This window comes from Apis mellifera, linkage group LG4 (assembly GCF_003254395.2).
Source record: "Apis mellifera strain DH4 linkage group LG4, Amel_HAv3.1, whole genome shotgun sequence".
Taxonomy (NCBI): domain Eukaryota; kingdom Metazoa; phylum Arthropoda; class Insecta; order Hymenoptera; family Apidae; genus Apis; species Apis mellifera.
In genome coordinates this window covers 7,960,162-7,974,362 of record NC_037641.1, presented here as the reverse complement: position 1 = coordinate 7,974,362, position 14,201 = coordinate 7,960,162, and the positions used below count along the sequence as shown (strand labels likewise).

At 22.1% G+C, this 14,201-nt stretch overlaps 1 protein-coding gene across 1 annotated transcript; it reads left to right on the top strand.

Moving 5' to 3' along the window:
- Positions 1-4,071: 4,071 nt before the first annotated feature.
- On the top strand, positions 4,072-12,507 carry LOC724429 (synaptic vesicle glycoprotein 2C-like). Its single transcript, XM_016911866.2, has 10 exons — positions 4,072-4,303; positions 8,487-8,543; positions 9,075-9,236; positions 9,769-9,931; positions 10,040-10,161; positions 10,439-10,677; positions 10,881-11,062; positions 11,285-11,565; positions 11,671-11,958; positions 12,148-12,507. The coding sequence occupies exons 1-10, from the start codon at positions 4,264-4,266 to the stop codon at positions 12,189-12,191; spliced, it is 1,578 nt and encodes a 525-aa protein (XP_016767355.2). The 5' UTR covers positions 4,072-4,263; the 3' UTR covers positions 12,192-12,507.
- Positions 12,508-14,201: the final 1,694 nt, after the last annotated feature.

Genomic DNA, 14,201 nt, shown 5'->3' with positions numbered 1-14,201 from the left:
AAATTTTTTTAAGTAATCTCTATAATAAATTTTAATTTATATTTATTTTTTAATCATTAATTTTTCATACAGAATTAAATATATATAATTCTCTTTTATATTCTTACCTCATCTGAATAAGATAATTTACTCATATTAAACATTAAATTTGAACATGCTCCAGCACTTAATAAATTATGATATTCAGTAATATTTTGAAAGAAAAAATTTAAAAGCTTTACATTTCTATCGCCTTTATCTGCTAATGAGTTTATTTCCTGTATCAAATCATAAATAAGTGTATTTAAATTTATATATGTAACATTAAAGTACATAATAATATATGTTAAATATATAAAAATTAAAATATATTCATTTCAGTTTTTTACCTTAATCATTTGAGATGTTGATAATTCAGTATAACTAGATATATCATTTTCAGTATTATTATTCAAATTTTTTATCTCAATATTTTCTTCTCTTTGTACTAAATTCTGTTTATATGTGGAATTTAAATCATTTTTATTATTTTGAGTTGCCCATATTGTAATAGTTTTAAGAGCACTGAAAATATCATCTTGAGACTTTAAAGATGTTTTCATAATTTCAAATAGTTCATTTACATTTTCTGCTTTTTTAATTTTAGTAACAATTATAGGTTTTATATTTAAATTTTTGCATAATTTTATTTTTAATTCATTAAATTCCATACATTGTATATTATTTATTGATGATTCTACCTCTTTTACTTGATCATTATTAAGCTTTAATAAAATAATTCTTATTATCAACAAAATGTTTCATTGAAATATTTTTAAAAAATCTATTATATAAAATAAATTTATAATCATATAATTTTATTTAAAAATATAAAATTTTACCTTAATGTTAACTTTAGATTCAGAAGCTGTTGCAGCTGTATTTGTCAATGTTGCATTTAATCTCCACAAAAATCGAGAAGTAAGTCTATTTGTAATAGTATAAATTGTTCCATTAAATTGCAACATTTTTACTGTAATAATAATTTATATAATTATGAAGAATAAAAACAATGATGTATAGATTACGAATCGTCACATACATACATTGATTTTATGAAAGATTTTTATTAAGAAGATTAAATAAGTTCTAACTTATTTACAAAAGAGTAATTTTAAAAAATTACAAAAATTATTTTATTTTTTATAAATTATAAAAATCACTGAAAATTTTTCATCATGAGGTTAAGTTTTAGTTCACTATAACCTTACTTATGGGTAAAAAAACTTCGTTATAACGTCAATTTTTATCTTATATTCAAGTACGCAGAAATATAATTCATTTTATAATTTAATATATATTATTGCTGTTAAATTTTTCTCACCTTAAAATACAATTAAAAAATCTATTTTATAAATTTATATTTACTATTTTTTTTTACTAGTACTAGATAAATGATTGATAATGTAATAAATATAATGAATGTATTTTCTAAATTAATAAAATAATAAACTAATTTGAAAAATTAGTTCTCATTATTAATTCCATACATTAAAAAAAAAAAAATACAATACGTGATAAAAAAAATAAAATTCTATTATATTATATATTATATTATATGTTATATTAGATTTTTGTTTTTTTTGTCTTTGTGATCAAAGCAGTGTTGCATATTAATTATGTACTAGTTATTATTTTATAATAATTATTAAAAAATTTATATAAGATATTTTCTTAAAAAAGACTATCCAGATAATATTTTATCTATGACTACATTTAATTATCGAAAAGAAATAATCTAACCTATTTTGATTATGATATATACGTCACAAAATAATAAATATATGTATGTAACAAAAAAATATATGTATAAATGTAAAAATATATAAATATATTTAACGTATATAAATATTATATTTATGATTTATATTCTATATTATTAAAATATTATCTTTTATAAGTTTTGAATATTTATCTTTTAAATATCATTTATATTCATATATATTTTTTTAAATATAAGTAGTTTTTAATATTTTTTTATTCTAAATTTCGTTATTTATAATTATATTTTGATTAGTTGATCAATTTTAATTAATTTGATAAGATTAATGTGTATTATATATTAAAATATTTTTTATTTAATATAATTATATTTATTAGTATATTTTTCTTTTTTATTAAATATATAAAATAAAAATATACTAATATTATAAAAATAAGAATATATATATTTATTTTAAGAAAAATAATAAAAAAATATGAAAAAATAATTTGAGAAAAATGCATCATATCTATTATGAAAAAATATATAATAACAACAAAATAATTTAAATAAAAAAAATATCTGTTTTTATCTGTTACTTCAATAGATTTTCTAATACCATTTCACAAGAAATTAAAACATTAACTTAATTAAATGAATATGTCTATGGATATTTATTTATTTATTTATTGTGAAAAAAATATTTCCAAATATATGTATAATAATTATATCATATAATATCAATTAATATTTTTTTCATGATTTAGAAATATAACAAAATTTAATATATAATTTTATTAAATATTTTTTCATTTTATTTTTCAATCTATTATTTTAATTTTGCAAATATTTATTCATTCCATATTATATTTAACATTTTAGATAAAAGAATACATAATATCATATAATGTAATTTTAGAGATTATATTCGCAATATTTCTTTAAAAAAGTAAAATCATCAAATTTTAAAAATAATTAATAATTAGATTGAAATGATCATTAGCATTATATTTATATATAAATATCTATATTTAAATTGAATAAAATTTCCAAGATTTTAACTATTCTGAGCTATTCATCTTGAAAAAAAGAAAAGAAAACACAAATAAATACTCTTATTCCTAATCAAAAAAAAAAGGATAAGGATTTAAATGATAGATTAGCCTAATATAATTAAAATATATAATGCCTATTATATAAATTTGTATTTTACAATTATAACAGTTGGGATAAAACTTTTTAAAAATTAAGTAATTAAGTTTTCTATTTACGTGTTCAATAATCTAATTTTTTCGCTTTAAAATAATTAAAGTATTAAAGTATTATATAGAATATAATGAATATTTTTAATCCAAAAAAACAGTAAAGAAATAATAAATGGATATTATTTATGTGAAATATTTAAAATAATAATTATTTAAATGATATATCTTATTTGTCTAAATATTATTTCAAAATAATTATACATTAGTTTATTTGAACAAATAAAATTATTTTTTTCAAATTACTACATTAATTGATTGTCAATTAAAATAATTTGTATTTGATTAAATATTTTTTGAAATAATTTCTTAAATAATTTTCGATTCTATCAATTATCAACTGCGTCAGAAATAAAGATTTCACGCACTGTTTCACGCACACAATTAAAAAAAAATTGTGAAATTGTTTTAATAAATAAAGTGAGATAAAAAATTATTAGAAATTATAGATTTATTTGAAAAAAAAACAAAAATTTTTTATTTCGAAAATAAAAATAGTAAAGAAATTAAAATAATAATAACTGTTTTTTATTCTTATTTTAAATGAAATTTATTCAAGTTTAAAAAAAAAAAATTAAATGTTAAATTCTATTATATTATAAGAAAAAATACTGAACAAACAAAATTAATTTCATTTGTTAACTTATTTATTCGAACAAAATTCGAACTCGAAATTTATTCCGACAATATATTTTATATAATATATCAAATTCTTTATTATATTGTACAAGTTTTCCAGGAAAATTTTCTTTAATTTTTTTTCACTTAAAAGAAAAACTAACTAATAACCTCTACTTCTAATAATCGTTGAAAAAGAGAAAGGAAAAGAAAGAAATAAAATTTATATAACTTCCGTTTCGGAAAACTAAATATATTATTTTTTTTACGTTTACGCATATCCTGAATCATATATTTGCGTATATAAATGAAGAATTTTAAAGTTGAAATCTCGAAAAGATGTGTGCGTCACTCGCGTGTTACGAACAACCGATACAAACAAATGGAAAATCATTTTCGCACGTGGGTATTCGTCGGCGGGAAAAGTAGGGGAGGCGATTTTCGATTCGACGAATGGGAACTGTCGTTCATTGGTGACCGATCGTGCAAGCGCATGGCAATATTTAAAGCGACACGAACGTGGATCGCGGGAACGTTTTCCGTGGGCATTGACTGACAAACAGACAAGTTTCTGCCTGCTTTCCATCAACCAACAGTCTTTGCTCGGGCATTTGACGGAAAGGAAGACAAGTGTTCCAATCCATATTGTGAAACGTGATCGCTATGGTTAACAGTATTAATTCTTTGTCGTTTTCTGGCGTTGGTGAGTACAATGTTACGTTACTTTTTATTATTTTATTTTTAATACTGCTAGATATTTTTTTCATTCATATTTTTCTATAAGACATATGAAAGTAAAAATATGATATTGAAAGAAGCGTGAAATGTTATTCGATAGTCTTGAAGAAATTTTAATAATTTAAGAGTTGTAAATTGTTAATTTGTTTTGTTTCCATTTTTTGATATTATAAAATGGATTTAGTCTTTCTTTTTCGAAATTCTTGTAATCTACGTTAAGATGATTCTATGATATTATCATAAATGTTTAAAATGATGTTTCAATCAGAATTTCAAAGAATATAATCGAGATAATATAGATAGTATTATAGAATATTAATAATGTCGAATAAAAAAATAATTTAAAATAAATATATATTACGCGAAAGCAGTGGTTTCATTCATCAATTATATATTTCTTTCTTTCAACACATAACGAAATGATATTTTTAGATTTAATTAGAACTTAGGAGTCATTTTCAATTCTAGTTTATATGTATTTTATTGGAGCTAAGCCAATATATTCGTAACGTATTGTAAGAAGTATCAAAATCAAAACAAAAAATTATATAGAAGTTGTTTTGAAGAATAAGTTTTTGAATTATTTTTCTTTTCTAAAAATTAATAATTGAAATTTACTTTACAAATAACAATTTTTATTCATATATATAAAAAAATATCTTTATTCATTCTTCGAATGAATAATATCATATTAATAATATTGAGATCATTAATTGAAAAATTAATATTATTTGTAAGATGTCGTAAATCTAAACATTTATCATAGGATTTCACCATGTTTATTTACATTTAAAATATCAATTAATTTGAATATGTCATATATTTTGAAAATTATTCAAATCATTATAGGGTAAATGTGACCGGATTAATTTGTGTTCAAAATTTGCAATTTCATCAAATTTAATTATACAAGTCGAATAGTTCGTTTAAAAAAAAATATCTATTATCTGTATAACTCTTTCAAGTAACGTGAAGGTATAAAGATATTAAAAATGGACCAAGTAATAATAATAATGTATATCCAATTGAAGAAAGAAAATTACTTAAAGCACGTAAAAACATTTACAATTAATTAATTCTATCTTTTCATTTAATAAAAATAATATACTCATTAATAAATAATGAAATAAAGATCTTATCTAGAAATAACATAATGGTATATCAAAAAGTTTCATTAAACATATTGACGAGAACTTCCCATTAAACATATATCGATATTAAAATTTTATTGTTCTTGTGATATGATTTATAAATTGCATAAGATTACTTACAAAATTATTTCATCAAGAGGTCCGTAATTTTTTTTTCTTTCTTTTTTTTTTTTTTTTTTTTTTTTTTTTTTTTTATAAAGAATAAATTTTGATCGACCTAATTTTATTCAGTTTTATTGATGCATTCGAAATTGCCAAACGCGTCTCGATCAAAAAATTGTGTCTCAGCGAATTCGCCCAATAATGACGAAAAATATGTGTGAACGTGCTTTTTAAAAATATAGTGTCCTTTTACGTCAATTTCGTCTTCATGCATATTATTATTAAACAATCCAATGATACAATGATAATCGAATTAAAAAAAAAACAATCATATTAGATGTATTGCATCTTGCGATATACCTTGCGATTTTCTACGTCAATGATCCAATTGTCTTTTTTCTACGTCAACGACATTTTCGTACGTGTTTCGTTGATGGAAATGTTATCGGAATCGTGCGAGTTTATTGACTGTTACATTACATTAAATTATAATGGCAAAAATTATAACTATTTTAATAAATTTATATATATATATATATATATATTTTTATAATTCACTTTTATCAGTTCAGAAACTGTGAAATAATTTATCAATAAAATTGAATTTTTTATTATCATTATTATTATTTACTATTCGTGTACTTTTATTACTAATTTTATTCAAATATAAATATGATGTGTGTTAAAAATTGACACGAGCACGTACACATATGTCATCATTTTATATTTCATTTTCTTAAAAAAATCAAATTGGTTTCTGTTCATGAAAACATTTTTATGTCAGTATAGAAAAACGATTATATACGATTATATACCCATATAGAAGAACGATCGAATGAAACATCATGAAAATAATTATTCTCTAGGTTACGATAATTACTTCCTTTCATCTTTGTTATCGCAATTTCGGTTCGAACATTGTTTGTTTAATAAATATGTACAACGGATCTGCATAATTTATCTTCTACAATAGTTTTATAATGGATGAAATATTAATTGTTTGTTTAATTACATTTTTACATATTGTTAATGTCAGTAATCAAACGATTAACATTATTTCGTTAATTCGATTTTAAATTATATAATTGATATTTATTTAAAGAATACACGAATAAAGGAACACATTTCTCGAATGTTTTACTTAATATTCAAATCAATCAATAATATCAATTTTTCGAACTAAATTAATTTATAATTCTAAATATTTCTTCAAAATATTTTTAATAATATTCTTTTCTTTTTTATTTTTAATTTTATTATTATACATCATCAATTTTCTTTAAATCTCATTAATACAGAAAAAAGCATATTTTCCTATTTAAACATAAAAAAAATTTATAAATTAGAAAAAATAATTATAAGAATTCTAAGAATAATTTAATATTAATTTCTCAAAATTTTTTTCTGTGTAAATATTACAATTTATAATAATCTATGTAATAATCTTAGTTATCTTAATGAAATCACAATTGATCATCAATTCATGATAAACGGATGCTCGTATTCATTTTCGTGACAGAGATCGAAATCATTGTTTTTACATGATTTGCAACGTGACTTATTATTATTGTTGTCACAACAAAGCAATTAAAGAATCTTTTTATATGGAAATCCTAACCGAATCATGTCGTCCATTTTTCAATTCAAATTAAATGTTTGCGAGATGAAATTTTATATTTAGACACAATTTTATTATTTAGACATATTGTAATGTAAATGATTCGTCTCGTATAGAAAAGCACGAGTAAATAGAAATTTAAATGAATGGAAAAGCAGGCGCGATTATGCCAACGCCCTGAGCTAATCTAAGTTGATAATATTCTTTTGTAATAAATTCAATAATATATTATCCTTTCATCGATCGAAATATCAAATTTCAAGTAAAATAAAAATAATTAAAAAATTATTTATAATACACAGAATAAACTTATAGATATTTGATATTACTTGCTAATTATTTATCAAGATTGTATCTTATTAAATGTGCACATATTTTTATTTCTGATATTTGGCTCGATTTCTAAGCAAGGGATCATACTATTATTTTGGATAATTTGTTTATGATTATTTTTATGATTCATTGTATATTAAATACGTAATATTGAATATAACATAATCTCATTGATCTGTTTATATATTTATCTCGATGAATTTACGTAAAATGTGAATTTTATGTTATTATGTTATGATAAAAGTATTTTGATTTATTTTAGATTATTTTTTAAAAATTGATTTGTAATAACAATTTGTAATAAATTACACGTTATTCTTCCTTTTTACGGATACTTTTATAATTAAAGTTATACCGATCTTTTGTAAAGACAAATTCAATAAACTTCACTTACTGCATTTACCATTAATTGCCGGTGTCACTATCTTGATTGTGCTAATAGTAATTAAAAACGACCCTAGAATGTCGAGAATTCGAGAGACTATAATATTTTAACTTATACAATTAACAATATAGTGTTATCATGATTCGTAAGAGAAATCAATTATTACATAATTATTATATGTTATGAATAATTGATATAAATAATCAATTAATGAAATACAATAATACATATATAATTATTAAATATTGAGTTTTGTGAATTTAAAAAACCAGTGAATTTTAAGAAATTTTCAAGATCATAAAATTATTTCACATAATAATAAATTGTAAGTTTATGTAACGTTATTATGAAAATGATTACTATAACAATGACATGAAACACATGTCCTCGATATTTTCAAAGAATATATTTATTAGCCATAACGAGTAAATGTATTACTTTTAATTTCAAAACTTTGTGCATTCAATTAATTTATATTGAAAGAATAAAAAAAAAAAAAGCAACAAAAATTAAATTTATTATATATAAATACATCTAACATCTGGTTATTCTTTTTCAGAGAATAATGGAGGCAAAGAAGGAGCTGCAGATTTTGAAAAAGCAATCAAAATGTGCGGTAAGAATTAATGTTGTATCATCTATCATATAGATGAGAATTATTTATGAATAATTTTATGAACAATTTTTTATTCTATTCCAACTTTTATCTTTGATTCGTTATGAATTATCAATTTCTCAAAGTCAAAATTTATGGGAGAAAGCAAAATGGCAAAATTAAAAGTCGACATTTGATTGGATATCGAACCATTCTTTTTGAAGATTATTACCTGCGATTACTATTTAGGACAAGAATAGGACAAAATTTGTCCCATTATTTTCGCTACTTAAAAATCTTCCAGAACCTCATAAAAGTTTAAGTATACGACTATGATTCCATTGTTATTTCTTGAACCCTTAAATTTGGCTGCAATAGTACTTGAAATAATTTATGCAAAGATTATCGTTTGAAAACAAAATTTATATTATCTTTGCCGTTATTTCTTAAGCACTTAAGTAATAAATTAACTGTACAATGTAAATAATGGAATAATAAAATTTCTACCTATGCTATTGTATCTCTTTATAATATTTTTATATATAATTTTAGGGTACGGAAGATTTCACTATGGCTTTCTACTTCTCTGCGGAGCAATGTTCCTCTGTGTTGGTTGCCAAAACGGTATAAACGCATATATCTTGCCATCCGCAGAATGTGATCTTAATTTGACTTCTGAACAAAAAGGTCTTCTGAACGTCTCCTTTCTCTTAGGTAAAGTGTATCTGTCTATCTAAGAATTTACAGAGATTTAACATAAAATTATATTAAATACGAAGAAAAATCACGAAAAAAAAAAAATAAATTATATCTTGAAAATAACAAAAACATTACTATAACCAATTGTCTGTGCACATTTATTGCAATATGTTAGACACGTTTGATAGCACTTATTTCATTAAGAAAGTTGAGGAGCACTTTTTATATAACATCCTACTCGTAACTTGTGCGATTAAAGTTGATTAGTTTTTCCCTTAAAAAGTATAAAAGTATCCATAGAAGATAAATTTTATTATTGTTCAAAATATTAAAAATAAAAAAATAATAGTAAGAAATAAGTTAAGTTAAGTTAATCTTATTATATCTTTTTAAATAATATACACAAGATTAAGAAAAAATTAAGAAACAATATAAATTAAACAGTAAATTATTGAAATACTTAATATTTATTCAATATTTATTAATACTTAAATATATTGTATATTGTAATATATATTTTTAACATTGTAACATTTTCTTTTATTAGGAGGAGTTATAAGTTCCCTTTTCTGGGGAATATTCGCAGATGCCTACGGAAGGAGATATATTCTTCTCCTTACTTTATTAAGCGACAGTATTTTATCAATTGGAGGAAGTTTCTCTCAAAGTTTTAAAGTGCTGTTAATTTTCAGAGGTCTCAATGGATTTTTGTAAGTTTATTACATGCTTCGTTACAGTCATTTTTTTTTTATTCATGATATTATACATAATACATGAATTATTCATTTTTTTTTTAACAATTATTTTTTTCATCTCAGTATCGGTGCTCCTGGATCTCTAGTCTATACGTATCTTGGCGAGTTTCATGCGCAAAAACAAAGAGCAAAAGCTATTTGTTACGTTGGATTCTTTTGGACTCTATCATGGTTAATATTACCCGGTAAATTTTTCTTTATCTTCTTAATAAAATTATCATCGTTTTTTATTTATTAAAAATTATATCAATTATATCTCGTTTTAAAAGTTTAACATCAAATTTATTTATCAATAACTTTTTAAATATAATTGAAAGATACAAGATTGATTATTATATAATTAAAAGATATAAGATTGATAAATTTTTTATTATGATCTCACAATAATGTTTAATTAAAATAAAATAATAAGCATAAATATTGTTAAAATGGTAAACAAGATTTCCAATTTCGATTTATTAGGTTTGGCCTGGATCATTATACCGCTGCCAATGTCCTTTCAATTCAACGGAATATTATATAATTCTTGGCGACTTTTCTTGGCCGTTATTGGAATACCAACGCTAATGGTAGCTTTTGTCGCAAGCAGATATCCCGAGAGCCCAAAATTTTTGGTCTCCCAGGGAAAAACGGAGGAAGCATTGACGATTTTACGAAAAATCTACGCGATAAACAGTGGTTGTGACGAGGATGAATATCCGGTAAGCATAATATAACGTATAATAAATATTAATAAAAAAAAAAAAGAAAAGAAAATGTCATCGATAAAATTTAAAAGTTATAAAGTGTATTAATTCATATACTTTCGATCTTGCTTAAGATTGATATATATAAAGTATCAAGTTATGAAAATAAATTTTAAATATGATTATTAATGATGTATATTTGTTCGTGCATATTACAGATAAAAATCTTATTATCTGACGATACATTGAATATTAATAATCGTAAAAGATCATTCTCCGCGTCTAGAATATTAATGGAATTATTAAAAAATATTTGGCAACAAGCACGTTCGCTTGCATCACCACCACTTTTGAAATATGCGCTTCTCTGTTGGACCATTTACTTCGCAAATATGTTCGGGTAAGTTATTCATAAATCATATTCAGTTCTTCTTACAGATACAATCTTGTCATGTCTTAATTAAATTCTAAGTTTACTAACAACTATAACATATGTGTATGAATAATAAATATTTTATATATAATTTTAATATGTTTTAATTAATGAAAATATCTCTTATATATACTTTTCTTTTTTGATCAATTTATTTTATCTAATTATTAATATAATTATTCTTTACAGTTATTATGGATTCGGTTTATGGTTGCCAGAATTGTTTAATCGTTTCGAAAATTATCATAAATTATTTCCGGAACAAAGTGTAAGCGTGTGTAAATTGATCCACGAGACCGATCAACAAACTGTGAAAAACATTTTAATTAATTCAACCGACGTGGATAATTGTTCTCCTAATATGGATCAAATGGTTTTTATCAATTCATTGACGATTAACGCATTTTGCTTATTGGGCAACATCATGTCCGGTTTTTTGGCAAACCGTGTTGGTCGGCGAACGATTCCAGGTAACTTTAAACCTATTTAATGAAAATAAAATAATTTTTAATATTTCTATATATATATATATATATATATATATATATTAACGTCTCAATAAATTCTTTTTGTAGTAACAACCATGTTGTTGGCTGGTATTTTCGGTTTTGCCATATATTTTGTCCAATCTTCCCTGCAAATTCTCATGGTGAGCTGCATGTTCTCGTTGATGATAGGCACAGCGAATTTCGTCATTAGCAGTATAGTAGTTGACATATTTCCAACGCATGTAGGCGCCGTTGCGATTTGTATGATGACCTGTTTCGGAAGAATCGGCGCCATAGCTAGTAATTTAACTTTTGGAATGTTGCTCGATATCAGTTGCGAGGTTCCAATCTTTTTAGTCGGTAGCATAGTGATCTGTAAGTTTTTCTTTAATTATTTCATTATTTTACTCGTTAACGTCGATAACAATAAATTTGTGAAAAATAAAATTTTTTTGCATTTTTCCATGTATAATCTCTTAAGCTTTTAAAACTTTTAATGCACTTACACATTCATGAAAAATGGTAATTCAACACAATTAATTAATTAATTCGATTAATTTTCAGTTGGAGGATTATTAGCACTGCTTCTGTCGAAGAAAAGAAGTTGAATATTTTCCGAGTAGGAGAACGCAGAAGAAACGAGAATAGAGATTACGCTTATTACAACGTATGACATTTAATCATTCCATATTTTATTAATAAATTATATCATTCAAAAAGTCAGTATTTTTATAAACATCAATGAAAGACAGTTTATATAAAAAAAATAAATAATGGCTATTTTATGAAAGATAGCATTGAATTGTCTTTCCTTGAATTCATATAGAAGTTCACAATTTATATTCATGAACATTATTTACATTATTATATATATATATGTATGTAAATAATCATGTGAATTAGACCATGAATAGTATTTTATCAATTCATTATTAAGTATTAGATAATATCATAAATTTTTGCATAAATATGTTTATAATTATATTATTTGTTAGTATTATAATATATCTTAAATCATTTATGACCATTTCTATATAAGATATAAAAATTATTCTATTAAAAATTTTTAATTTCTTATAAATATTTTAAAAATTTACAAATGTTCTAACTGAAAAAAATGAAAACTATTTATTTCAAAAATGAGATAAATATTAATTTATAAATTTTAATTAAATATCAATTTTATAATTTAACGAATACAATTTTATTTTTTTTTTATAAATTTATAATAGGATTTTTTTAATATATCTAATAGGAATTTAAAATTCTTATTTAAATCTAAATTTTTAAATTCGAAATTTTCGTTATAAAAAATTTATAATTATTTTCTAAAACCTATTTGTTTTGTAAATGAAATATTATTGTACGTATGCGTGATACAGATGCATAAATCAGATATGTAAAATATTTTTTGATCGTGTAAATACGAATGTATTGTATAAATAAATGAAAAAATTCAAATTATACATACAAAAGGATAAAAAAATTTTTTAAACAAATTATTTTTTGTTGTCTTTATATCATTCTTCCAATTTTCCTATATACTTACCTTATGATATATTTATATCACAAAATAAAAAAACAAAATAATGCATTGTTCCTAAGAAAAAAATTGTAATTTTAACATATATGTTATTGTTAATTATATTATTTTCAATCGTTGAAAGGTGAAGTAAGTAACGAAGTCACGTAAAAATTTGCAGCTTCATATATTTCTTTCTTTTGTAAAAATGAAAGGCGAGAACTTTGTAGCATTTCGGTATACATAATCGTCGCCATAAATATGATTATTCTGCCCAGTACTAAATACAATTACATATTGAAAATAGCATTAATACGAGTTCTCAGAAGAGGTGACTATAATATCATTGTTTATATTTTTTACACTGCCGCTCTTAATCAATATTTTTATTACTCTTTATTACATATCTACTAATTATAGTTCTTGTTACTACCTCTTTTATTTGTAAGTAATAATAACATTGCTGGTCATCGGCGCAATCGTATATCTATACAGAATGTTCCAAAATAAATAGTTTGCATTAAATTGAAGTGATTTCTTCTAGAAAAAAAAAAATAATATGTAGTGAAATTTTTCATCTGTGGTGAAACAATTTTTATTATAAAATTTCGGGATGATTTGCGAAGAAATCACATTTTTATATATGCAATACTGCATATTTTAGAACACTTTTTTTATTACTTTTTTACATTTACATTTAAACGCTTCATAAATGTTCCAAGACGCATTTGTCGTATCTATGTACAATATTTATATCACTTTATCGATCTTTCCATTGATTAAAGGAAAATTGTAAAATGTTCATAATTTGATGATTTTTTAAAAGTTTTATACATATATTAAAGACATTTTATTCTATTATGTGATTTTCAATTCCGTTAAAATATTTCAAAAAACATTAAATTGCCATTAAAAATGTAATGCGTCGTAATCTATGTCATTTGCCTCAATATCAATAAGTTTGCGTTGTATCATTTTAAATAATACTTTATGTTCTTTTTAACAATCTGTTAAATATTTCTTTTACACAGACAACAAATATATGGAAATATATGTACATTATGCTTTTTACATCGTAGCATTAAGTAAGACACAA